The sequence below is a fragment of the Lepidochelys kempii genome, chromosome 3, assembly GCF_965140285.1.
Source record: "Lepidochelys kempii isolate rLepKem1 chromosome 3, rLepKem1.hap1, whole genome shotgun sequence".
Taxonomy (NCBI): domain Eukaryota; kingdom Metazoa; phylum Chordata; order Testudines; family Cheloniidae; genus Lepidochelys; species Lepidochelys kempii.
This window is the reverse complement of record NC_136382.1, coordinates 14704384-14732063: the sequence shown is the minus strand read 5'-3', so window position 1 is coordinate 14732063 and position 27680 is coordinate 14704384. Positions and strand designations below refer to the sequence as shown.

Genomic DNA, 27680 nt, shown 5'->3' with positions numbered 1-27680 from the left:
TGACTCATATCCAGTTTCTCGTCCACTGTCACCCCTAGGTCCTTTTCCGCAGAACTGCTACCTAGCCATTCGGTCCCTAGTCTGTAGCTGTGCATTGGGTTCTTCCGTCCTAAGTGCAGGACCCTGCACTTATCCTTATTGAACCTCATCAGATTTCTTTTGGCCCAATCCTCCAATTTGTCTAGGTCTTTCTGTATCCTATCCCTCCCCTCCAGCATATCTACAACTCCTCCCAGTTGTACATACATAATTCTCATGTATGTAGAATTAAAAAATTGCTAAAAATAAACCCTGAAAAACAAAATGACTAAATCCTAACAAACAGAAGCCTTAAACATATAGTACCAGTGGATTGTTCAGATGAGAGACAGAGAGAGAGAAAGGAATATTTAACTCAATATTTAGGAGATGGGAACAATGAAACTGATCATTTCATCAATAAAAGTTATCAGTAATGGAGCTGCATTAAAATTTTCTTTGACATTGTTGGGAAGTGTTCACCAATTATTTTTCAGACAATTTTATACTCCTAGAAATTCAGTGAAGTTGAATCAAAATAGGCAAAGATCTGAATGTCAAACTTCAGATTTCAGTCACTTATATCCGGAAATGGGCCCATTTATATTAACCATGTTTTTTCCTTTTATTCCACCCCTGGAAAATGGGCCCATTTGTTTTGACTATTTCACAAGCCTCTCAGAAATAACTGCCCTCTGCTGAAGAAGTTTCATGTATGTGATTTAAGTCCAGAACTTTTAAGGCATTCATTCAAAAAGGAGCCTGTACCTTCCTGATTTTACCGTTTTAATGAGAGATGGACCCCCAAACAACAAAATCCTATTCAAATCTTTGAAATTTTTTTTAAACAAGAATCCATCCCAATTGTGCTGATTCCAGTTTGGTTCTAAAACAGAAAGGGGCTTATTTTCTGGTTCTGGATTGGCTGCAAATTATACCGCTCATGAACAGCTGATCTTGGGAGACTTCTGATATTTCTGGTGAAAATCTGACAAGAGCAACCTGTCTCATTAGGTTTCTACAATTCTGGGCAGAAACCTCACAAAAATGGCTTGCAATATTTGGTTTTATTGAATCTAAACCCAAACCTAAACTAGATATAGTTATGGTCATCTGGGAGTCGGATGAGTTGCTTTCCTGTAGCTCTGACCCTGAGTGAGTGCTCCACAAAGAGAGATGGAAAACAGAGAGAATAGGTCTCAGCAAGGAGGCTTAGGGTGTTTTCTGTAACCAGCCTGGGGAGTGGTTTATAAACTGGGGAAGCCAGAAGAATGTTTTCATAGGAAGAGGCTCTGGGAAACAAGCTGGCAGTGTGGGCAGTTAAGGGCAAGCAGCCCAAGTAGATAGGGCCCCAGGGCTGGTTACCTATAGCAGAGGGTGGGTGTGGGTACCACCTATGCTGCCACTTTGAGAGATGGTGTAGCCGCCCCTGTCAATCCCTGGAAAAAAGAGATTGGCTGGAGCCCAGGAGGGCTGAAAGCTGAGTCCGATGGAGTGGCTACAGGCTGTTGTTAAAAAGACCAAACTCTCCGAGGAAGGACTGTGTCCCAGGTGGAAGATTTGTGTTTTCCTTCCACTTATTTTCTCTTCTTGAAAGGGCTGACCTTTGTGACAGAAAAGCACCGAAGAGCATCCTGGTGACCTCTCAGCCTAAGGTGGAGGTGCTGAGCAATATGGAGGTAAGCTAAGGGAGAGGAGGTGTCCACAGCCCTATCCTGAAAGGAGAACTTCTATTGCTCTAGAAAAACAATCTTTGTAAGAAGGTGTTTTAATTCAGATATTTAAATAATGATAATGACTGTGGATTTCTTGTCAAGCTCATGTTAGGATTGCAAAATCATTTCCCCCTTTTTTTCAGTTTTGTTAATGAGAAAACAAATTTGTTAAAAGTTTGTTACGTTGGCCCCAAAAGGTGGATCATTGGCATTTCCTTTTACGGTTCATTGATTCTTGGAAAGTAACTTAATATTAAATTTGATAGTTAGCATTTAAAAGTAGAGTTCGATGTACTTTAACCACAGATTACCTTTCACTGACATGTTCTCTGACTCACATTCTCACTCCTCCTGTCCATTTTCACCTCTTCTCTCTTCTTTTTTGCCTACATCTATGTCCTTCTGTGTAATGTTGAAAAGAATTTTTTTCAAATAAAAGCTATTAAGATGCACTTAAGGTTCAGTATGTACCTGTAATTTAAAGTATAACACTGCAGGCATATTGTAACTATCCCTAGCACTATAAACACAGGGAATTCGAAGTTAAAATTAAAAACTTAAACCTGTTTAGGTAAGGAAATGTACAATTAAGCATGCAAACAGCTTGAATTCTGGGCTGGACTGATATAATGTAATAACCCAATTATGACCAATGCATATTTGTGTTTACGGTTTCACTTTAAACGGATTTCTAAAGACAATTAGATTTTTTCAAATCTGGATAATGTCCCTCCAGACTCACCGCTCTGCCTGTACTTGCATAGCTAGACAAAGCCTGTGCTGACTTTATGTGGGAGCAAAAGAAGTCAGATATATGGGGAGCTGGAGCATGTTGGGGAGAATGAGGGAGTTACGTATATTAGTTTTCATAAATCTCATATTCCCTTCAGGTTGTTTTTTTATATTAACCTGCCTGCCTGCCAGGATTTAAATCAAAGGAGGCTGTTCAGAGGGAAGCTCACTGGAAATGAAACAGAGCCAAGGATAAAGATTCCTTGAGGAGACAGTGGCTGGGCCATTCATGGGGAAGGAATTACCTGTCTGGTGCCATCCAGGCTAGCATGGTTTACTCTTCCCAAGGCTAACGCCTGGGATCAAAGTGGATAAAATCTCAAAGACCCTAGAAAAAATGGGGTGGGGGTTGGTGAGCTAGGAGAAGCTGTCAAACTCACCTAGAGGGGAAGAGATAGGAACTGCCTGCAGGGGCAGTCTGTTTCTTCCTGCTGGAGGTGGAGTTAGCAGGGCTGAGGGGAGTTTACCAAGGTGTAAATGATACCCACACCCATGGGGGCCTTTTATTGTTATACCCTTTGCTCTGTGCTTTGGAACAATTGAGGTATGAATCAATAATCCTTTGTTTTGAAGATGCTGTTTCTGTGTCACTGAAAATTTATGCAGTCGCAGGCTCCCAAAGATTTAGGGTGGAAGCAGCTAATTGAAGACTGGCTCAGCTGTGTTTTGGGTGGTGCCAAATTGGTGTGGCCATACTGACTGCATGGTGCGAGAACATGGCTTGACATAACTGAACTGCGAAAGAAGATTCTGGGAGCAGAATCCTTCTCTTAGCATCAGGCAGATGGCAGAGGTGAAGCTGTCTGGCTCCATGCTGCATGTATGATCAATACTGATTTTTGGGTCAGCAAATATGTCCACTTGAAAGCAAACAACACACATAGAACATCCTGAGTGAAGCATGGGCTGACCGGGGCATCTCAACCCTGTTGTAGGACATCATGCAGGGAGCTGAGGTGAATGATTGTTAAGAGAGTGAATGTGGGGTAATTTTTGGTTGGCACCACTCAGCAGTCTCCTCCTACTAACTCCTACCTAAATACTAATTAGGTAAAAATTAGTAACCACATGCCCACTGGGCATGCTTTTAAGACATGTGACTGCTTTGAGGAAAAAGAGTATAAAAATCAAGCAAATTAAATTACTGTGGGGATTTCTTAATTAACGCTTAAAGAAGCAACGCTGCTGGACAGAGTAGCCAAAATTCTGCTCCGTGGGCTCGAGTAGGACTGTGAACCAAAGGGGTCTCAAGGCAACCAGGGCCTTGCTTTGGGGGAATCTGAGACAGACCAGAGGGCTGTGAAGAACTGACAAGGAGAGAAGAAGCCGTCTATAAAATTGGTAACCACCTTCTTTGTTTGCCAAGCAAGACCTGCATGAGGCTAGCGCAGGGCCTGTTTGTGTATGTTTGTGAAAGAGAGACTGGTTAAGAGGTATGTATAGCTCTTAATGTATAGCTCTTTATGTCTAACATAGGAATCATAGAATCATAGAATATCAGGGTTGGAAGGGACCCCAGAAGGTCATCTAGTCCAACCCCCTGCTCGAAGCAGGACCAATTCCCAGTTAAATCATCCCAGCCAGGGCTTTGTCAAGCCTGACCTTAAAAATATCTAAGGAAGGAGATTCCACTGCCTCCCCAGGTAACGCATTCCAGTGTTTCACCACCCTCCTAGTGAAAAAGTTTTTCCTAATATCCAATCTAAACCTCCCCCACTGCAACTTGAGACCATTACTCCTCGTTCTGTCATCTGCTACCATTGAGAACAGTCTAGAGGCATCCTCTTTGGAACCCCCTTTCAGGTAGTTGAAAGCAGCTATCAAATCCCCCCTCATTCTTCTCTTCTGCAGGCTAAACAATCCCAGCTCCCTCAGCCTCTCCTCATAAGTCATGTGTTCCAGACCCCTAATAATTTTTGTTGCCCTTCGCTGGACTCTCTCCAATTTATCCACATCCTTCTTGTAGTGTGGGGCCCAAAACTGGACACAGTACTCCAGATGAGGCCTCACCAATGTCGAATAGAGGGGAACGATCACGTCCCTCGATCTGCTCGCTATGCCCCTACTTATACATCCCAAAATGCCATTGGCCTTCTTGGCAACAAGGGCACACTGCTGACTCATATACAGCTTCTCGTCCACTGTCACCCGTAGGTCCTTTTCTGCAGAACTGCTGCCTAGCCATTCGGTCCCTAGTCTGTAGCTGTGCATTGGGTTCTTCCGTCCTAAGTGCAGGACCCTGCACTTATCCTTATTGAACCTCATCAGATTTCTTTTGGCCCAATCCTCCAATTTGTCTAGGTCCTTCTGTATCCTATCCCTCCCCTCCAGCGTATCTACCACTCCTCCCATCTTAGTATCATCCGCAAATTTGCTGAAAGTGCAATCCACACCATCCTCCAGATCATTTATGAAGATATTGAACAAAACCGGCCCCAGGACCGACCCTTGGGGCACTCCACTTGATACCGGCTGCCAACCAGACATGGAGCCATTGATCACTACCCGTTGAGCCCGACAATCTAGCCAGCTTTCTACCCACCTTATAGTGCATTCATCCAGCCCATACTTCCTTAACTTGCTGACAAGAATACTGTGGGAGACCATGTCAAAAGCTTTGCTAAAGTCAAGAAACAATACATCCACTGCTTTCCCTTCATCCACAGAACCAGTAATCTCATCATAAAAGGCGATTAGATTAGTCAGGCATGACCTTCCCTTGGTGAATCCATGCTGGCTGTTCCTGATCACTTTCCTCTCATGCAAGTGCTTCAGGATTGATTCTTTGAGGACCTGCTCCATGATTTTTCCAGGGACTGAGGTGAGGCTGACTGGCCTGTAGTTCCCAGGATCCTCCTTCTTCCCTTTTTTAAAGATTGGCACTACATTAGCCTTTTTCCAGTCATCCGGGACTTCCCCGGTTCGCCACGAGTTTTCAAAGATAATGGCCAATGGCTCTGCAATCACAGCCGCCAATTCCTTCAGCACTCTCGGATGCAACTCGTCCGGCCCCATGAACTTGTGCACATCCAGCTTTTCTAAATGGTCTCTAACCACCTCTATCTCCACAGAGGGCTGGCCATCTCTTCCCCATTTTGTGATGCCCAGCGCAGCAGTCTGGGAGCTGACCTTGTCAGTGAAAACAGAGGCAAAAAAAGCATTGAGTACATCAGCTTTCTCCACATCCTCTGTCACTAGGTTGCCTCCCTCATTCAGCAAGGGGCCCACACTTTCCTTGGCTTTCTTCTTGTTGCCAACATACCTGAAGAAACCCTTCTTGTTACTCTTAACATCTCTGGCTAGCTGCAGCTCCAGGTGCGATTTGACCCTCCTGATATCATTCCTACATGCCTGAGCAATATTTTTATACTCTTCCCTGGTCATATGTCCAACCTTCCACTTCTTGTAAGCTTCTTTTTTATGTTTAAGATCCGCTAGGATTTCACCATTAAGCCAGGCTGGTCGCCTGCCATATTTACTATTCTTTCGACTCATTGGGATGGTTTGTCCCTGTAACCTCAACAGGGATTCCTTGAAATACAGCCAGCTCTCCTGGACTCCTTTCCCCTTCAAGTTAGTCCCCCAGGGGATCCTGGCCATCCGTCCCCTGAGGGAGTCGAAGTCTGCTTTCCTGAAGTCCAGGGTCCGTATCCTGCTGCTTACCTTTCTTCCCTGCGTCAGGATCCTGAACTCAACCAACTCATGGTCACTGCCTCCCAGATTCCCATCCACTTTTGCTTCCCTCACTAATTCTACCCGGTTTGTGAGCAGCAGGTCAAGAAAAGCACCCCCCCTAGTTGGCTCCTCTAGCACTTGCGCCAGGAAATTGTCCCCTACGCTTTCCAAAAACTTCCTGGATTGTCTGTGCACCGCTGTATTGCTCTCCCAGCAGATATCAGGAAAATTAAAGTCACCCATGAGAATCAGGGCATGCGATCTAGTAGCTTCCATGAGCTGCCGGAAGAAAGCCTCATCCACCTCATCCCCCTGGTCCGGTGGTCTATAGCAGACTCTCACCACTACATCACTCTTGTTGCACACACTTCTAAACTTAATCCAGAGACACTCAGGTTTTTCTGCAGTTTCGTACCGGAGCTCTGAGCAGTCATACTGCTCCCTTACATACAGTGCTACTCCCCCACCTTTTCTGCCCTGCCTGTCCTTCCTGAACAGTTTATAACCATCCATGACAGTACTCCAGTCATGTGAGTTATCCCACCAAGTCTCTGTTATTCCGATCACGTCATAGTTCCTTGACATCACCAGGACCTCCAGTTCTCCCTGCTTGTTTCCAAGGCTTTGTGCATTTGTATATAAGCACTTGAGATAACCTGTTGATCGCCCCTCATTCCCAGTATGAGGCAGGAGCCCTCCCCTCACAGACATTCCTGCCTGTGCTTCCTCCCGGTATCTCGCTTTCCCACTTACCTCAGGGCTTTGGTCTCCTTCCCCCGGTGAACCTAGTTTAAAGCCCTCCTCACTAGGTTAGCCAGTCTGCTGGCAAAGATGCTCTTCCCTCTCTTCGTGAGATGGAGCCCGTCTCTGCCCAGCACTCCTCCTTCATGGAACACCATCCCATGGTCAAAGAATCCAAAGCCTTCTCTCCGACACCACCTGCGTAGCCATTCGTTGACTTCCACGATTCGACGCTCCCTACCTAGGCCTTTTCCTTCCACGGGGAGGATGGACGAGAACACCACTTGCGCCTCCAACTCCTTTATCCTTCTTCCTAGAGCCACATAGTCCGCAGTGATCCGCTCAAGGTCATTCTTGGCAGTATCATTGGTGCCCACGTGGAGAAGCAGGAAGGGGTAGCGATCCGAGGGCTTGATGAGTCTCGGCAGTCTCTCTGTCACATCGCGAATCTTAGCCCCTGGCAAGCAACAGACTTCTCGGTTTTCCTGGTCAGGGCGGCAGATAGATGACTCAGTCCCCTGGAGGAGAGAGTCCCCGACCACCACCACCCGCCTTCTCCTCTTGGGAGTGGTGGTCGTGGAACCCCCAACCTCAGGACATAGCATCTCATGCCTTCCAACCAGCGGAGTCTCCTTCTGCTTTCTTGCCCCAGACATATCATCTGGTCCACTCTCCACAACGATACCTGTGGAGAGAACATGAAAGCGGTTAGTTACCTGTGTCTGTGTTACTGGAACCCGGACATTCCGCTTACCTCTTCTGGAGGTCACATGTTGCCAAGCTTCTTCACTGGCCTCTTGGCTCCTCTGTGCAACCTGCTCTATATCCTTAGAGCTTTGTGCCCCTAGAAGCCTATCCTGAGTTTTGTCCAGAAAATCCTCAGTTTCTCGTATGCAGCGCAGGGTTGTTATCTGTTGCTCCAGACCTTCAATCTTCTCTTCCAATATGGAGACCAGCTCGCACTTTGTACAGACAAAGTCGCTTCTGTCCTGTGGAAGAAAGACAAACATGGCACATCCAGTGCAGGTCACAACAGCTGAACCCCCTCCTTCCATATCACCTTCCTACTACGAGCTTCCTCAGAGCAGTTTGCAAGACGTAAGCCTCACTGGAGTTATATGCTTTTACCGCTTGTGTAATTCCTCCTCAATAAACTGCGGTGCATTGAAGAGAATTACTGTGGACCTATTTACCTTAGCCCCTGAGAAGAGGGAGTTGGAGGCTGGCAAACCCAGAGAAGGGGGAAGCCCAGGGAAAGAGCAGCCAGGGGAAGGACTGTACAGGGACTGTGGCAGCTTCTTGTAAGGTCCCTGGGCTGGAATCCCACGTAGAGGGCGGGCCTGGGTTCCCCCACCAGCCACTGGGGAGTGGCAAGGGCATTGGAGGCACCAGCCAGACAGACGGTCTGGAAAGACTGTGAATTTCCTGGAAGGGTCAAGTCACAGAGAGGAAGCTGAAGACCCAGGAGTGAACAGGGCAGCCGAACGAGACAAGACAGGAGAAGACAACGCTGGAGGGAGAGCGCAAGCTGGCAGAGCTAATCCCCAGGACAGCCAGCAGGAAACGCTGCTTGCAGTGAGTGGACTCCATGCCACTCTTCCTCATGTAGATACTTATAGATCATGATCAAGGCATTTCTTACTTTCTCTTGGATGAACTGCATAGATGGACCTTCTTAAGCCTCTTACTATAAGCTATGTTTTCCATACCTCAAATCTTTCTTGTAGCAATTTTCTGAGCCCCTTCCAACTTTTCAACATCCTTTTTAAAATTCAGACCACCAGAACTGGACACAGTATTCCAGTAACAGTCTCACTAATGCTGCACCGAGAGGAATTAATACCTCTCAGCTCCTTTACTCATTGCATCCCACATCAGCCTTTTCATGGCTGAGGTCAGGCTAATCTGCCTCGAGCTAGGTGGGTCATCCCCTTTATCCTTTTTAAATATTGGCGGAACACTATTTTTTTCCAGTCCTCCGGAACTTCCCCAGTGTACCTAATTGTTAGAAATCAACTTTAATAGTTCAAAAAGCTCTTCAGCCAATTCTTTTAATTACGTTTTTGAATGCAAGTTAGCTGACTTAAAAATGTTTAACTTATTAAAGTTAAGCTATCAAGTTGTTGTTCTAACATCCACCCTAGTTGCTGATGGAAAAGCAAGTATTTAATTATTGCTGTAAGATGGGAATACAGCATCCTGCTTCTTTCTTAATACAGAACAAATATTTATGAATACTTCTACCTTTTCTACGTCATGATTGAAATTTTTATCATCCTTATCTAGTATCAGACCTATACCATTGCTAGATTTCATGTGTTCCTGATATATTTAAAGAATTTAGGTTGGATATTAGGACAAACTTTTTCACTAGGAGGGTGGTGAAACACTGGAATGCGTTACCTAGGGAGGTGGTGGAATCTCCTTCCTTAGATATTTTTAAGGTCAGGCTTGACAAAGTCCTGGCTGGGATGATTTAGTTGGGGATTGGTCCTGCTTTGAGCAGGGGGTTGGACTAGATGACCTCCTGAGGTCCCTTCCAACCCTGATAGTCTATGATTCTATGAATTCCTTCTTATGGTCCTTAACTATACCGACCACAGATTTTTGATACCTTTAGTGTCCTCCATCAGTTGTATGCATTTCTTGGCTGCTATTTTGTACTCATTTCCATCAGCTCCCCCATTTTTCTATTTGCTATATTTATTTTTATGGTTGCTTTCATCTCCCCTCTTAGCCAGGATATATAATCCCCCCTCCTCAAAAAAAAAAAAAAGCGCCTTTTCTGTGATTGTGGAATTGTGTTTCTGGGCATCTAATAAAGCAGTGGTTCTCAACCAAGGGTCCATAGGGGTACACAGAGGTCTTTGAGGGGGAAATCAGCTCATCTAGCTATTTGCCTAGTTTTATAACAGACTACATAAAAAGCACCAGGGCAGTCAGTATAAATAAAAATTTCATACAATGACTTGTTTATACTGCTCCATATACTATACACTGAAATGTAAGTACAATATTTATATTCCAATCAATTAATTTTATTATTATATGGTAAAAATGAGAACGCAAGCAATTTGTCAGTAACAGTGGGCTGTGACACTGTTGTATTTTTATGTCTGATTTTGTAAGCAAGTAGATTTTAAGTGAGGTGAAACTTGGGGGTACTCAACACAAATCAGAAAGGGGTACAGTAGTTTGGAAATGTTGAGAGCCACTGTAATAAAGCATTCTTAAGCACTTCCCAATTATTATGCTTTCTTGTCTTTTAATTTTTTTTTCTCCCACTTAGTTTCATGATTGTCTTTAGCTTTGGGAAATTAGCTTTTTTAAAGCAGCAACTGTATATTGGGATTATCTTCTGTTTGCACATACCAAATGAAATTAGTTCATGATCCCTTGCACCTAGGCAACCTTTATACATAACAAAGTGGCTGAATGACTTGTTTAACTACAAAACTCTGTTCAGTATTAATTATGGAGCTGGGACTAATGCGGTCATAATCTCATTATCAAAAGAGGTCAGACATTGTTAGTGCCAACAAAAGAAAAAGAAATAGGGCTTACTTCACCATGTGTTTCAGTCCAATTTTATGATGGTGCAACTCCTCTAAAATAGTTGATTTATGAGAGTGTGAAACTGAGTACTGCTGTAGTGAATCAGGCCCATAATACCTGCAAAACTAAACAAAGATAAAAGCTCCCCCTAAGCATGGATCTAATCTGTTAATACCTGTTGTAAAAGTACTTCCTTGCTAATGTTTACCTATAACTTTTTCATCTCAGTGGATCTAATAAACAAGAGCAACAAATGGGGTGACACTAGCATCTCCAACTACACACCTGAACGCTGCTGATAAACCTGGACACTTACCATTCAGGTTTTAGTGAAGGATAAGGCACACGTTATTCACATTAGTCAACGATCTCCCTGACGTGTAATTTAAAACAAAGAAACCTCTATTAGGGAAGCGAAGTTGGATTATTCTGAAATTCATCAATTTTTAAGGCAAGGAGAGAATTATGATAATCTAATCTGACCCCCTGTATAACAAAGGCCACAGATTTCAGCAGGTGATGCCTTCATCTAGCCCAGGGATTCTCAAACTTTACTGCAGTGTGACCCCTTCTGACAATAAAAATGGCTACACGACCTCAGGAGCGGGAACCGAACCCTGAGCCCGTCCGAGCCCTACAGCCCCAGGGGGGAGGCCAAAGCCCAAGGGCTTCAGCCCCTGGCAGGCCTGCAACCTGAGCCCCTCCGCCCAAGATTGAAGCCCTCGGGCTTTGGCTCTGGGCGGTGGGGCTTGGGCTTCGGCCCCCAGGCTCCAGCAAGAGAAATGCCAGCCCTGGCAACCTCATCAAACGGTGTCGCAACCCACTTCAGGGTCCCGACCCACAGTCTGAGAACCGCTGAAGCCAAACAACTGTGGCTGACCTGGAGCATTTCTTTTAGAATGATATCCAGTCTTGACCGAAGGACTCCAAGCGATGGAGAACTTACCATGTGGTTACTGTGGCAAGATGGCTGATTTTAGTCCTGTGGGTCCTGCGCTTTTCTTGGCAGGTAGCTAAGATGCCACCCCTTGCCCCTGCTCTTGCGTGCCAAGGGCCCCGCTAATAGCCCAGGAAGGTGGTGGAGGAGGGAAGCAGGGGAGGGGTCTGGGTTTGCTCCTTGCTCTGAGTCCCAGCTCCTCTCAACCCCTGTGGGTTTCTTACCTTCGTCCCCCTTTGGTGGGGTTACCCTCAGTCCTTAGATGCTGGGCGGAAGGGAGTCTCCCTGTCCTGCTGGGCAGGATCTCCCTTACTTCAATTCTCAGGTCTTCCAAATCTCTCAACACACCTCCAAGCTCCCATCCTTTCTCCTTCCTCCTCCTCCTCCTCTGTCTGCCTGATGCAGGGGGTTTTATTAGGTTCCTAACAGGGCCTTAATTGACTGCAGGTGCTCCAATTAGCCTGCAGCCACCTTCCCTAGTCTACAGGGAACCACACCTTAATTAGTCTTGACCTTATATATTTCCCCTCTAGCACTCTCCCACGGCTCCCTGGCCCTCCTGTATCACATATTCATTCCCCCCTTCACCCCCACCCCCCGCTCAACACCACAGGGTTGGGCTACTTGGGACGAGAGACAGTGTTGTCGTGACAGGCTATCCGCGTTGCCATGTTGGCTTCCAGCTCTGTGTTGTATCCGGAAGTGGAAAGATTATGGGGATAGAAACCATCTAGTCACTCGTGCATTCCTCTCCTTGTTTGTGTGCATCCATTGGAGTGGGGCATGGTCTGTCACAAAGGTGAACCGCTGCCCAAGCAGGTAGAATCCCATGAATACCGTAGAATCTCCATGGCCCATTTAACCGCTAGGCATTCTTTTTCTACTATGGCGTATCGTTGCTCCCTGGGCAGGAGCTTTCGGCTAAGGTAAAGGATTGTGTGCTCCTCATCCCCCACCATCTGTGAAAGGATGGCCCCAAGTCCTACCTCCGAGGGTTCTGTTTGTAGGATGAATTCCTTTTTAAAATCTGGGGCTCTGAGCACTGGATGACTGCAAAGGGCTGTCCTTAGGCCTGTGAAAGCTTCTTCTGCCGCTTCGGTCCACTTAGCTATCTCCAGGCCCTGAGCTCTTATCAGGTCCGTCAGAGATGCTGCCCTTGTGGTGAAGTGAGGGATGAACCAGCGATAGTACCCCACTATCTCTAAAAATGCTCTGACTTGCTTCTTGCGGATCGGGGGGGCCATTCCTGTATTGCCTTCACTTTGTTCTATTGGGGCTTCACCAGGCCCCTTCCGACTACATACCCGAGGTATCTGGCCTTGGCTAACCCTATTGCACATTGGGATGGGTTAGCAGTGAGGCCAGCCTGTCTAAGAGCATCTAGTACTGTTTCCACTTTCCCCAGGTGCATCTCCCAGTCAGGGCTATGGATTACCACATCATCTAAATAGGTGGCAGCATACTTGGCATTGGGTCGAAGTAATCTGTTCATCAATTGTTGGAAAGTTGCGGGGGCCCCATGGAGCCCAAAAGGGAGGACGGTATATTGGAAAAGTCCATCGGGTGTAGAGAAAGTGGTTTTTTCCTTGGTGTCCTCGGCCAGGGGGATCTGCCAGTAGCCTTTTGTCAAGTCCAAGGTGGTTAAGTATTGGGCCTTGCCTAACTGATCCACCCGCTCATCAATACGTGGTATTGGGTAGGCATCGAACTGGGATACCTCATTGAACTTCCGGAAGTCATTACAAAACCTCAGGCTGCAATCAGGCTTGGGGACCAAGATAATAGGGCTGGACCACCGGCTGTGTGATTCCTCAATCACCCCAAGTTCCAGCATCTTCTTTACTTCTGCCCTAATTTCTTCTCTTTTTGCCTCTGGTACGCGATAGGGTTTTATTGTCACCCTTGCTCTGGGATAGGTGACGATGTGGCGCTGGATCAGAGTCGTACGGCCTGGTTGTGTGGAAAACACGTCTTGGTTCCTCTGGATCATTTCAACAACCTCTGTTCATTGTTCTGGGGCTAATTTGGAGGATATCTTTACCTGCCCTTGTGGGCCATCTGCCTGGGATGGAACCAGCAGGATGGTCAGGCACGTCTCCCGATCATGCCAGGGTTTCAGTAAGTTGATGTGGTATATCTGCTCTGGCCTTCGGTGGTCTGGCTGCTTCACCTTATAATTCACCTCCCCAATAGCTTCCACGATCTCATAGGGTCCATGCCAACTGGCCAGGAGCTTATTTTCTACTTATTGGTACCAGCACCAGCATCCATTCTCCTGGTTGAAATTTTCGTGTTTTTGCCAGACAACTGTAGTAGGTTCGTTGGGACTCTTGTGCTTTTTCCAAATGCTCTCATACTATGGAGGTCACTTGGGCTATTCTTTCTCTCATCTGGTCTACATGTGTAATGATATTCTTCCCCGGGTTGGGTTGTTCCTCCCATTCCTTCTTCACGATGTCTAATATGCCATGTGGGTGGCGTCCATACAGTAACTTGAAGGGGGAGAATCCAGTAGATGCTTGGGGAACTTCTCGTATTGTGAACATCAGGTATGGGAGGAGGGTATCCCCGTCTTTTCCGTCTTGGGCCACCACCTTTCGGATCATGCTCTTGAGAATTTGGTTAAATCACTCAACCAGACCATCTGTTTGGGGATGGTAGACTGAGGTTCGCAAGGCTTGGATGTGGAGCAGGGTACATAAGTCCCTTGGTCTGTCAGGATCTCCTTAGGGATGCCTACCCTAGCAAAAACCTGCACCAGTTCTTTTGCAATTGCCTTGGATGTGGGGTTTCTTAAAGGAATGGCTTCGGAGTACAGTGTAGCTTCGGTGGCCCTGGGCCGTTCTTTCTAGAGGGCCCACTAGATCCATTGCTATCCTTTCAAAAGGTACTTCAATTACAGGCAAGGGTACCAACGGGGCCCTTAACTGAGGTTGGGAGCTATGCAGCTGGCACTCTGGGCAGGAGGTGCAATAGCGCTGGACTTCTACCCGTACCTTTGGCCAGTAGAACCTCCTTAGGACTCTATCCAGGGTCTTGTCTACACCTAAATGTCCCCCAAACAGATGGCTGTGAGCTAACTCTAATACGGCCCTTCTGTTCTACTACTTCCCCCCATATTGGCACTACCCGGTACAACAGATCCTGCTTGATCATATAGTCGGGCCCTGGGCCTTTGGTTTCCCCTTCGACTGACACGCCATTTACCTCTACTATCTCCCCCCTCACGTTCGCATACAGGGGGTCATCGGGTTGGTCCTGCCCAAAACAGTTGTGTGCGGGACTGATCTGGCCTGATTCTATTGGAATGGGCTCCCCTCCTTCTCTTGGGGTGCTTCTGCTCGTGCTCTGGGTCTCCCCGGGACCTCCTCCTTGGTTTGCTGCCAAAATCCTGGTTCCTAGTCTTTTGTCTGCCCTCCTTTCCTGTTTGGATTTCTGAGATTTTCCAGGGGATGAAAATAATTCTGGGGAAAACCCAGCAAAAATTGTGGTAGGGTCATTCATGGGCACCTCAGACTTTGCTCGGGGTTTACTTCCCTCCCCTAACTCGATGCAGGGAAGTAAGCTCTCGAACCCAGGAAAGTCCCTGCTGTTACCCGGGGTTCTTTCAACCCAAAGCTCTTGGTAACTTTTACTCTGTGCGAGGTGGTGTCAGGAAATATATCAGGGGAGACACGACCGTCCGACCGATAGATGGCTGGCACAAACAGGACAACACAAGAGTGCTTTCACTTAAAGCTAAACTTTACTTAGTCTCAAGCCCTTATACAGACGTCTGCAACAGGTTAGTAAAACACCCCCAGCCCTTGATCATTACCAAAGCTGAGTGTGGCTCTCGAGTGACACAGCGGCAGCCCGTCTGCTAGTGGGGAACACAAGATGCATCTAGAGGGAGAGTCCAGTCCTGAAGAGTCCCACTACCTCAAACTTTTCCCCCTTATTTATACATTAGTAACAGAATGACATGTCCCTTAAAGAAAACTTGTTAAGCAAGAAGTTCCAACGGGCAAGCAAGAGGCTCCTTCTGATTATCAATTAACCAGGTGTGGGTTTTTCCAGAGTTTGCAGCCTTGAGGCCCCAATAGACATTCCTGGGGCACATCCTGCTCTTCTAAGATGCATGTATCAGCAACTTCAACACAATTCTTATCAGGAAGGACCAGGGTCAAGCTGCCCTTTCTGTGGCACCCAACCCCCCCCACCCCCTGCCTTGGTTAAGCTAAGCCTGCTGACTTGGCTAATTTACAGCCTGCTGACTTGGCTGCTTTTAGCAATAAGCCATAGTGGCTTCAGGTACTTTACTAGTTTGCCGAAGTCTCCCCATACAGTTTCCCCTCCTTAAAGGTCACCTTTCACACAAGGGGGCCTTTACATGATCGCTGTCACACCTTTTCTGGATGCACCTGAATTGAGAGCCAACGAAAGCTCAAGGCTCTCAGCCGAGACCGAGCAAATTATCTTCTTGTTGCATCCCATACTTAGCACACCAGCATAGCAAGTGACAAGCGATTGCCTTAGCCTCCTTTCCTAGTTGAGGGAGGGGCGACAAGTTCGATATGTTCCTTATCCAGGGGTACGAGTACCGGTGGCAGTAACCACTGACTCATCTGTCAGGGGACTTGCAATTGCCGGATTTTGCACTATATCCAGCATGTCATTAGGCTGGTAACAAAACCCACTACTATTTGGCACCCCAAGATTACCATGATGGGATGTAGGGCCAAATTCAGGACACCTGTACCAGTGGGGGACCATCCCAATAATACTTCCCACCAGTGGTGCCACAGGTCCTGGCCAATTCTTGCAAATACCCGTTTAATTTCATTGGCATTATGATGCACAGTAACCATGACTCTGCGCCCTTCCTGTTTTGCAGTATGTAACTGGTTCTGTAAATCAGGGTGTACAAGCAATATTTGTAAAGCAGTTAAATCCATTCCAAGGGGCACAGGTTTTACAATAGAATACAAAGTATAAGACACTTTTAACTGACTATATTTAAATTCTGGTACCTGAAATTTGAAATCACATCCCCTAATTGCTATAATATGACAGAAACATTTATAGCATAACTTCATTTGTCTGCCAATACCTCTATGTTAGTAGCATCCCGCACTCCAACTTCTAATCCAGTTCCACCCAAAGCAGTTCAGTACAATTCTTGAGAGCCTTTTCTTTAGGCTACCCACCCCTCCTGGCTGCCAGGCAAAATCCAATAGCCTTCAGTCGTTCACATTGAGATAGTATTAGGGCAGCTATAAAGAAAGGCCTTTCTTTCCTTATATCCAATGTCATACAACACCCAGGTGCATTCAGCTGGGCTTGCATGCTGGAAGTTAACTAAGAAGTAATAATTGGCAAGTCTTAGTCTTTTAGTAACCAATGTTTTTACAAACCCTTTTTTCCCGTTGGTAATTTCACTTTGTGCTTTAAAACTTTTTATGTCCATCCTTTTATTCCCACCAACAGATACACCTTGTGTCTCATGCATAGTTTGCTTTTAAATGTGCCTTTACCACCTAAGGATGTTTCCCTGTTAACAGACTGGCGTTTCTATAAATACAGTTAAAATGCTTGGTAATCCTTTTCTGCCTAATGTAGTATTTCCTTTTTTGTAACACAATACACAACAATGCTAGCAACAAGACAAACAACACAAGACAAAACATAAAACACAAAACACAGTCTTTGTTGCGACAGTAGATCCATGGTATTCTGGGTTGCTCTTTAGCTGGTACCAGCTTTTCCTGATTCTCTGAAAGACAAAAGGAACATGTTTCTACCCCTTTTGGGGTGGCAGATTATTGCTTAAAATATCCATTCCTTTCACAAATATCCTTGCTGATTGAATTATAGACTTTAAGATCAGAAGGGACCATGATGATCATCTAGTCTGACCTCCCGCACAACGCAGACCACAGAATCATACCTACGCACTCCTGTAACAAACCCCTAACCTATGTTTGAGATATTGATGTTCCCAAATCGTGGTTTAAAGACTTCAAGGTGCAGAGAATCTTCCAGCAAGTGACCCATGCCCCATGCTGCAGAGGAAGGCAAAAAACCCCCAGGGCCTCTGCCAATCTGCCCTGGAAGAAAATTCCTTTCCGACCCCACCTAACATCCCATCACAGGCCATTGGGCCTATTTACCGCTAATAGTCAAAGATGAATTAATTGCCAAAATTAGGCTATCCCATCATACCATCCCCACCATAAACTTATCAAGCTTAGTCTTGAAGCCAGATATGTCTTTTGCCTCTACTGTTCCCCTTGGAAGGCTGTTCCAGAACTTCGCTCCTCTGATGGTTAGAAACCTTTGTCTAATTTCAAGTCTAAACTTCTTGATGGCCAGTTTATATCCATTTGTTCTTGTGTCCACATTGGTACAGAGCTTAAATAATTCCTCTCCCTCCCTGGTATTTATCCCTCTGATATATTTATAGACAGCAATCATATCTTTCCTCAGCCTTCTTTTGGTTAGGCTAAACAAGCCAAGCTCTTTGAGTCTCCTTTCATAAGACAGGTACCTGTTCCAGTTTGAATTCATCCTTCTTAATCATGGGAGACCAGAACTGCACACTGTATTCCAGATGAAGTCTCACCAGTGCCTTGTATAATGGTACTAACACCTCCTTATCTCTACTGGAAATACCTTGCCTGACGCATCCCAAGACCATATAGCAGGCAAAACAGAGAAATTACCCCCATACTTTCCTGTGTTTTTGTTCTATAGGCAGGCTAGGTTTCAATGGCTCCTACCTTTTAAGGGTTTAGGGGAAATTATTCCACTGTTCAGTTATTAAGTTCATGAGGTGGTGTACCTCAGTTTTTCTTCTTATACAGCAGACCAAGTTTGTAATATTCTTTCTGCTGTGCTAAGTTTTAAGTGTATTCATAGGTAATAGTTGAGAAGCATCATTACCATATGACCTTAAAGGTTTTTTCAGATGTAAGCAGTGTCAGGATGAGCTCCACCCTGACATCTGGTGGTGAGGTGTGGCAAGTTGTGGAAAAGAACTTCAGGGGCCGATCTCATTTGCATAGGCACACCCACCCCGCCTAGAATGAGGCCATAGCTGCCCAAATGGTCACTTTGGCTGCTGTGGGATCCCCAGTGTCTCTGTTATTGGGGCAGGAAGAATACATTGTTATTACCCTGATTATGGGAACTGTGCTTGGAACTGTACTTGGCCTTTTGTTATGATGGAGGGACTCACCATCAACTAAGTAGCACTCGCTAGGCAAGGGTCATGGGTTCCAAAACTCTCTGAATTGAAAGAGGCTGGGGATAAGTATTAATACTTAGTGGCATGGGCCCCTTGGTAAGGGCCTTACATGCTAATTGCACTTCCTCCTCTCTCCACTGTGGAATATCAGAGCTAATTTTGATTTCATTAGAAGTCTAGTTACAGGCTGCTGAGCTCACTTTGGGCTAATGGTGCACCAGCACTGAGGCTCCCCTACTACAAGCTGAATTCACCTAAGAGCTGAAATCATTGAGCGTTGTGTTAAGTAATGGGGGATCCTGAAGATATATTGTGGAGCAGTTTGCGGGATGGCTAGAGTGCCTTGTGGACAGGCTGGTGGAGCAGTTCGTAGGACAGTGGGAGCCGCTGGTGGGACGTGGAGCAGTTTGTGGACCGGCTGGTGAAGCAGTTCGTGGGGCGGCTAGCGGAGCGGAGCGAAGGCCTATGGAGCTGTGGGGCAGTCAGCTTCAGATCATGTAAGGTGCCTCTTACCTCCGTCCCATCTCCACCCAGGTTGGGAGGTAAAGCTCCGCAGATAAACTTTCGAACTCTGGGGCTGCCCTGACCAGGGACAGAGACTTTTGGGTCATTGGACTTTTGGGACTTTGGGTGATTTGGGGTTGCTGGACTCAAGAACCAAAGGGAAAGGGGCATGCCCCAATTTGCTTGGGGAGCGTTTTTTGCTCATGGGTTGTGTTATGAATCCTGTTGGTGATGTTTCCCCAACATAATGCCACATTGTTTCTCTCTCTTATTAAAAGGCTTTTTGCTACACTCAGACTATGTGCTTGCGAGAGGGGAAGTATTGCCTCTTCGAGGCGCCCAGCGGGGGTGGTATATATTTGTCCCAGGTCACTGGGTGGGTGCTTGAGCCGGTTTGCATTGTGTTATTGGAATGGATCCCCTAGATATTGAACCTGGCCCTTGTTGCTGCCAACTCTGACGGGCAGAAGGGTTACACAAAAATCATACACACTATCCATTGTTACAGGGATACTTCTTAACATTAAATTTATCCCAATGTTTAATATTAACATCAAATCTATTAAAAACTTCAGATTTCAGCACTGCATACACACACAAAAAGAATATTTTTCCTACTTAGGGTTACCCTGTCCCTCTCTTATTTTTAAGTTTGACTTCTTTTTCCACCTTCCTCTATCAGTAAGGTAATTTGCATTTTCAAAGACACTTTCTGGCTTGCTTTTGGATCCAAAGCCATCAGCAGGTCAGAGACCCTCTCTTAAAAGGGGACACAATCAACTTCCACCAGAGTTTTGATTTCTTTTCACTTTCAACTTCTGCTTCCAAAACTCACAGTGTTCTGAAAAAGAAAACACAAACTACTGTGGCTCCCTTTAGAGCCCTAATAGGATTTTAGTTAAGTAGCATGTTTTGTTTGCATTTCTTTTACCCCTTTTACAATATACACTGCACATGTCCTGGGAAAAATGCACATTCCTTTCATAGTTTAACTTCTATAACATTATATTAGCCATATCAATTTTTACATAAGGTGTAACAGTTTCTTTTGTGCTCACACAGTTTTCATGTACCTTTTTCAAAGTGACAGTCTGATTACTCAGAGCCACCTTAAGGCTCAGTGTTTCTAATGTTGCTTCCTTATTTTTGTGCACCTCACCCCTGCTGTTGCTCCAGAGGGGTAGTGTCTTTTTTTTTTTTTTAAACTTCTTATACTACAGCTCTTATCTGTTATTTTGTTACCAAAAAAAAGGATCCAGAATTTCTCCCCATTCTCCTGGGTTTGACTGTCCTGTTGCAGCGAGGACTTGGGTCTTTTAAAAAAAATATTGAACTGTTTGCTATTTGTTATTTGCTATTGAAATAGGCAAGGGTCATGGGGCACATTGAGGTACCTTAAGGGTTAAATGCTAAATACCACAGCCAAACAACAGGAGTCACCTTTGTCTGGCAAAAGAGGGTTTCTCAGTTTTGCAACTTTGAATGAAAGATTCAGATGGCTTTTTAGTGGTGTTATTTAAAACCAAACCAAACCACAATTTATCTGAAACTCTTTACACTGCTTTAATTTTTACACAGCTGTACATAGATTACATTGATATATATTTGGGGTCAGGTAAGTTCCAATAGAAACCCCTTTATGTCCTTTTGGCAAATTTGACTAAATTGTTCAGTCAAATGATTCAAAGCAGACTGTCTTTTTGCCTGTCTTATTTACAAACATTCCTTTGGAAAAAGGCCCATTTTTCCTTCAGAATGGCTGCAAAGAAACCAAGAATTCTTTTTCTGTTAACATTTGTACAAGGTTCAACTGCTTAATTCCCTCCAGCCTCTGCAGAGTTAATTTCTCACTCTCTTTATCTGTTGCCTGCCTGCTTGTCTGGGCCTGATCCTGCTTTCCTCCCTGAACCGCCCCTTCCCATGGGCACAGGCTTTGTCCCACTAACAATTTAGCAAAGAGGGTGGGTTCCTCAATTAGCCTCCACCCTTCCTGGTCCCTTTTCTTTGTTCCCTTTCTCTCTTCTTGCTCTGGAGTGGTCATTCTGCCAGATAGGTAGCGACCCTTTCTGACAGAAGGCACAGGTACTTTGCTATTGTTTACTGTGTTAGACTCTATCAGTTCAGTCCGAAAGCCTTTAGGCTGCCTGCAGTGTCTCCACTGAATTCTCTGTTACTCACACATTCAAGGGCACCCACCTTTTCCCCCAGTTCCTAGGGCTCCAGGCAAAAAGCACCTAACTTTACCCCTCTGTGGGTCTGGGCTCTACTCCTCCATGGGCTCTGGGCAAGTACCCATTTCCTGTGGACTCCCTTTCCCTGGGGACTCAGGGCTTAATCTTTTGTGGATTTACGGGGTCTTTTACCAGTGAAAGAGCCTTACATAGTGATATACTACATAACCTCTATTTCTTAACAATCACCAAAACAGAATGCACACTCTACACATTCAGTGCTCACCACTCCCAATACAACAGATGGACTTTTCCTGATGGCTAGTCAGAATCAGGTCCACCTGAGGGACTCCAGTTTCTCCACGGTGTCACTGGCAGAGTGTTAAAGACTGGCAGCTCTGATCTTTGGGGCTGTGTCCTGGAGTTGGTTCCCTGTCTCTGGACATAATTTCTCCACTTGAGCAGGCAATCAGCCTGAGTTCTGAGTCCCAGTAATGGAATGTATCCGTAAATTAACTCGCGAACTGCGACATGGGAACTTGTAGGGAGCGACCCCACGGCGCCGTCTTTTACCTCCTATTGCAATGGACAAACTACAAACTGTTTGTACCGTCCGTCTCCTTCCTCTCCACCAATCCTCGCTGGGGCCTCCAAATTCTGTTACCCGGGGTTCTTTCAACCCCAAGCTCCTAGTAACTTTTACTCTGTGTGAGGTGGTGTCAGGAAATAAATCAGGGGAGACACAGCCGACCGATAGATGGCTGGAACAAATAAGACAACACAAGAGTGCTTTCACTTAAAACTAAACTTTACTTATTCTCAAGCACTTATCAGGAAGGACGCAGGGTCAAGCTGCCCTCTCTGTGGCACCCAAAACCCCCCCTCCCCTCCTGCCTTGGTTAAGCTAAGCCTGCTGACATGGCTAATTTACAGCCTGCTGACTTGGCTGCTTTTAGCAATAAGCCATAGTGGCTTGAGGCACTTTACTGGTTTGCCAAAGTCTCTCCATACACTGCCAATTAAGACCAGATAGGGGGGCTTGGGGACCACCCCTGCAGTCATCTTGGTTGTATTTCCCTGGATCTCAATCCGTATTAGAATTGTGGGGTAGAAATTTACTGTGCCATGGACACGTCACTCCAGTGCTCTTGGCCCGGCTCAGTTGGTCTTGCCCCACTAACTTCCAGAGTCCACCAAAGCTATGGTCTGGATGCCGTTCATTTTTACCGGCCTGGTGTACTTGCCGTGTTCCACCTCCTGGGGTTTTGAACAGTTCACAGGCTGCCAGTTGTCTCTTGACGAGGGTGACCAGTTCATCACAGGTGGAGGAGTCATTCTGGCCTATCCAGGCTCGGAGGCCCGAGGGTAGTCCCCTCAGATTGTGGTCCAGCACCAGTAGCTCCATCGTTTTCTCTGAGCTGAGAGCCTCCAGGCATAGCCACTTCCAGGCTAGGTGAATTAGGTCAAATAGTTGTGATCGTGGTGTCTTGTCTTTGCAGTACTGCCATTCATGGAAACTCCCGGCTCACAGGGCCATCATTACCCCTGTCCTGGCCAGGATCTCCGCCTTCAGTCGGGGGTAATCTGCCGCCTCCTCTGCAGTCATATCATAGTCGGCCTTCTGGGCCTCCCCACACAAAAATGGGGTGAGTATGCCTGACCACTGGTCTCGGGGCCAGGCCTCCCGCAGGGCTGTCCTCTCGAAGGCCAGGAGGTATGCCTCCACGTCATCCTCTCTGGTCATTTTCTGCAGACAGTAGCTGGCCCGTATGGTCTACGTCCCATCATACCCATGCCTCCTCTCTGTAAGGGCCTTCAACTGGTTCACTAGTTCCTGCAGCATGGGTGCCCGATCTTGGGTGGCCTGGATCATCAGCAGGCGATTGGTCTCTTGCTGCAGCCGCATTACCTCCTGCTGGGCAGCTGCCTGGACCCAGGTAGCCTCCTGCTGGGTGGCAGTGACTTGCACCAGTGCTTTGACCACGTCCTCCATCTTGAGGCAGGCTGGTTGTGACCCCCCTGGACTATGTTCATGGCACAGAAATCCCACTGCTGACACCATGTGTAGCAAGATGGCTGATTTTAGTCTGGTGGGTCCTGCGCTTTTCTTGGCGGGGAGCTAAGATGCCACCCTTTGCCCCTACTCTTGGGTGCCGAGGGCCCCGCTATTAGTCCGAGAAGGTGGTAGAGGAGAGAAGTGAGGGAGGGATCTGAGTTTGCTCCTTGCTCTGAGTCCCAGCCCCTCTCAACTCCTGTGGGTTTCTTACCCTTGTCCCCCTTAGGTGGAGTTACCCTTGGTCCTTAGATGCTGGGGGGGAAGGGAGTCCCCCTGTCCTGCTGGGCAGGGTCTCCCTTACTTCAATTCTCAGGTCTTCCAAATCTCTCAACTCACCTCCAAGGTCCAGTCCTCTCACCTTCCTCCTCCTCTGTCTGCCTGATGCAGGGGGTTTTATTAGGTTCCTAACAGGGCCTTAATTGACTGCAGGTGCTCCAATTAACCTGCAGCCACCTTCCCTAGTCTATAGGGAACCATGCCTTAATTAGCCTTGACCTTATATATTTCCCCTCTAGCACTCTCCCACGGCTCCCGGGCCCTCCTGTATCACATTACTTACCATCACAGTGAAATGTGAGTTCCTTATTTCTACCTTGAACATCACCTCCCAGTCAGATCTTGTTATGCCTTTGTTTGCTACACATTGAGCTCGTTAAGATCAGATAACTTCTCCCTATGCTGGCATGTTCAGACTGATCAAACTACTCCTTAACCTTCTCTTTAATAAGTTGTATGGATTGATTTTGATTTTCAGTATAAGACATGTTGTCCAGACCTTCAATCATTCCTGAAGCTTTTTTCTTTTTAAAGTGCGGACAGCGGAATTGGACCCATCGCCCAATCAGTGGTCTTACCAATGCCTTGCATACACTCAGGTACTTCCTCCCGGCTCTTAGAATACCATGGGTCTGAATCCAAGTCAACAAAACCAGAGATGGAGATTAAAATATTTTGTTTATTAATTTTAGTTCCTTTAAATTCACGGAGCTGTGCTTTCTTGCAATTACTGTAGGTTTGATTCTGCAAGACTTACTCACGAGTAGCACTTGCAAGTAGTTCAACTGAAATCAGTACTCACAATGGCTGAAATTCACCCCTGGTTTGATGGTGAATTTAAGGCTATGTCTACACTACATACCTTTTAGAGACACCGCTGTAGCCACTCTTTGTCGGCAGGAGACAGCTCTCCCACCAGCAAAAAAATTCCACCCCCAATGAGTGGCGGTAGCTTTGTTGGCAGGAGAGCTCTCCTGACGACAAAGTACTGTTCATACCAGCACTTTTCCTCGGTAAAACTTTTGTCGTTCGGGTGTGTTTTTTTCACAGTCCTGAATGACAAAAGTTTTACCGATGAAAGTCCAGTGTAGGCAAAGCCCTGAGTCCTACTTAAGTCCTCAAAATAGGGTCTAAATGAATCTTAAGTGGCAGCCTTGCGCCGTCTCTCTGCACAGAGATTACTGTAATCCGTTGCGTATATGGTTTGCAGAACTGGAACTTTATCAATAAAGCTTTGGCTTTACTGTCATGCCTTTTTTTTGGTAATGGCAACTCTTTGTTTCTAAAGTATGCGCAGAATATTGAGAAGATCTCTACATGTTCATCGGAGTATTTCATCCAATCAACAAAGGAATAAAATGTGGCACCGGGAACATCTGCAAAAGGGAACATTTCTCTGTTTCTGAAAATAGCATAAAATGTGTTACAACAAATGGGCATTTCATTCAGAGATCAAAGCTTATTTGTAAAACGGTACACACAGAATCTGCCATATTGGTCTGCCTAGCCCAGTCTCCGATTTTATGTTGTTCAATGCTGGATACTTCAGAAGAACATGTAAAACCTCCAATGGGATATTTACTTCATGCAATTCTACATTGTAGAGGGAATTTTCTCCCCAAGCCTCAGAGGCAAGCCCTAAAACAAGGTGACAAATGGCCATTTTAATTTCATGCTTTAACCTTTTCAAAATCTTTCTGGTACTGCTATTTGTCAGACCTGTAGCCTGAAGGAATGAGTCCCAGAGGTTAATCTGAGACAATTCCTCTTATTTTTAAATTAGTTTCTTTTCTGGTTCATCACGCACCCTCTTGTCACTGGTCTGTGACACATGGTGAACAGGGGCTGATCTTCTCTGTACGATTATTTTATGCACCTCTTTTCATAGGGAATTTTGTGGATGCTTTTGATTTTAATTTTTGGTGATATTCTTGGCACTTTTCCTTCTCTGTCTGTCGAGATGTGGTGTCCCCAGAGGAGGAGGCATAACACAGTGACATTCTAATATTCTGCCTCTGATTCTGCTGTGATTTGAACAGATGTCCTTACTGACATCTCCTTAATGGTACAGATCTTTTTATTGAGACTGCACTTAGCTCAGAACCAGTCAATGTACTTGAATAGGCTTCAGTTTTTCCTTCCAATGTATGGTATCTTCCTCATGTATATACTGGTTACTAATTTTGGTAGGTCCTTCTGGACTGGCTCATCAAATCCTGCCCTGACTGGATTAACCTAACTAATTTGGTGCCAATACAAATATTGTCAGCTTACTATTCAATTCTTTCTCCAGGTCATTAATGAATGATATATTGAAAAAAAACCCTACATCACGCTGTTTGGCTTTCCCAGTCAACTTAGTTAAGAAGATAGACATCTCTTTATTCATAGATTCATGGATACTAAGGTCAGAAGGGACCATTATGATCATCCAGTCTGACCTCCTGCACAATGCAGGCCACAGAATCTCACCCACCCACTCCTGCGAAAAACCTCTCACCTATGTCTGAGCTACTGAAGTCCTCAAATCGTGGTTTAAAGACTTCAAGGAGCAGAGAATCCTCCAGCAAGTGACCCATGGCCCATGCTTCAGAGGAAGGCAAAAAACCTCCAGGGCCTCTTCAATCTGCCCTGGAGGAAAATTCCTTCCCGACCCCAAATATGGCGATCAACTGAACCCTGAGCATATGGGCAAGATTCACCAGCCAGATACCCAGGAAAGAATTTTCTGTAGTAACTCAGATCCCACCCCCTCTAACATCCCATCACAGGCCATTGGGCCTATTTACCATGAATATTTAAAGATCAATTAATTATCTTGTGGATCCCACACAGTCTCTCAAAGATTGAGTTACTCCTCAATACAGTCAGTCTCTTGATAAATTGGGCAGGCTTTCTCCCACTCCTTTCTGGTGAAAGGGGATGTGCTCATGGTCTGAGGCTCCTCCTGGTGCTGCTCCAGGACATTGAGCTGCAACATGTGAGCTTACCTCTGTTTCTGTGGTGCTCTTTCCTCAGCTTCTAGTTGTTCAATGTGTCTTCCGTGAGCTTTCTCCTCAATTTCAGTGGTGGCTTCGTGTCTTTGGTAGGCTTTCTTCTCAACCTCCTCGGTTTCTTTCTTCTTGATCTGGAGTTCCACCATCAGTATCTGGTGCTCATGTTCTTTCTGGGCTTCCAGGAGCTTTAGCTGAACCAGTTCCATTGCGGCAATCTCTGCGGCAGCTGAGGTAGGGGGTGTTCAAACTTTGCTGCTTGGCCAAAGTCTATGTGCAAAGCTCTCAGTTCCTCATCTAAGGCTCTCTTTTTATGGGATATTGCCCTATTTTTACATAATTTTTTCAAGGTCTTTTGTGTCAAGGCCCTCATACAACACGATTCACTCATCGTGACTAATCTTTAACCCTTAAAACTCTCCACCAAATTAAACTTTTAAGAGGTCAACTCAGTTTATCTGTGACAAGCGAATCCTGCCAAGACTATGCCAATTGTCACGCTGTCTGGAGTTCTCCTGAGTGGCTACCTCAGGGCAGACTGTCAGGAAACAGGGAAGACACCCCAAATTGGTGGTGTGTTCTATAAATTAGATTTCACCACGCCAGGGACAAATGTGATACTCCTGGATCACTATACCAGTCTTATCATGAAGTCACAGACAGTCCTCTTAGACTCTCCAGTCTGTCTTGTGACCCAGACAAACTAGATTTTGTGATAAAAAGATTACTTACACCAAAACTCACCACATTTAGATTGCTTCCAGTCCCAAGAAAAGAAAAGAGCTGGTAGGAAGCAAGCAGCTCCCAACCAAGATACAGACATTTGCAATAACTGCCAAAGATCATGCAAATCTTGGATTGGACTATTCAGTCACATGACGCATTGCAAACCATCTACAGCATAGGACGCAATTCCCACCGTCTCTTGCAGATGAAAGGATGCCAACAAAAAGTCCCAAGAGACCAGTCACTTGCCCCAGATCAATTGGTACTCTAGATCTTACACCAAAGACAATGCC

The 27680-nt window shown here is 45.8% G+C and overlaps 1 protein-coding gene across 1 annotated transcript; it reads right to left on the bottom strand.

Annotated features, from left to right (window-relative positions):
- Positions 1-5539: 5539 nt before the first annotated feature.
- LOC140908503 (uncharacterized) lies at positions 5540-27604 on the bottom strand. Its single transcript, XM_073335740.2, has 2 exons — positions 8651-27604; positions 5540-7930 (listed from the first exon to the last, which is right to left on the bottom strand). Exons 1-2 carry the CDS (start codon positions 8699-8701, stop codon positions 6986-6988), a joined length of 996 nt encoding a protein of 331 aa, XP_073191841.2. The 5' UTR covers positions 8702-27604; the 3' UTR covers positions 5540-6985.
- Positions 27605-27680: the final 76 nt, after the last annotated feature.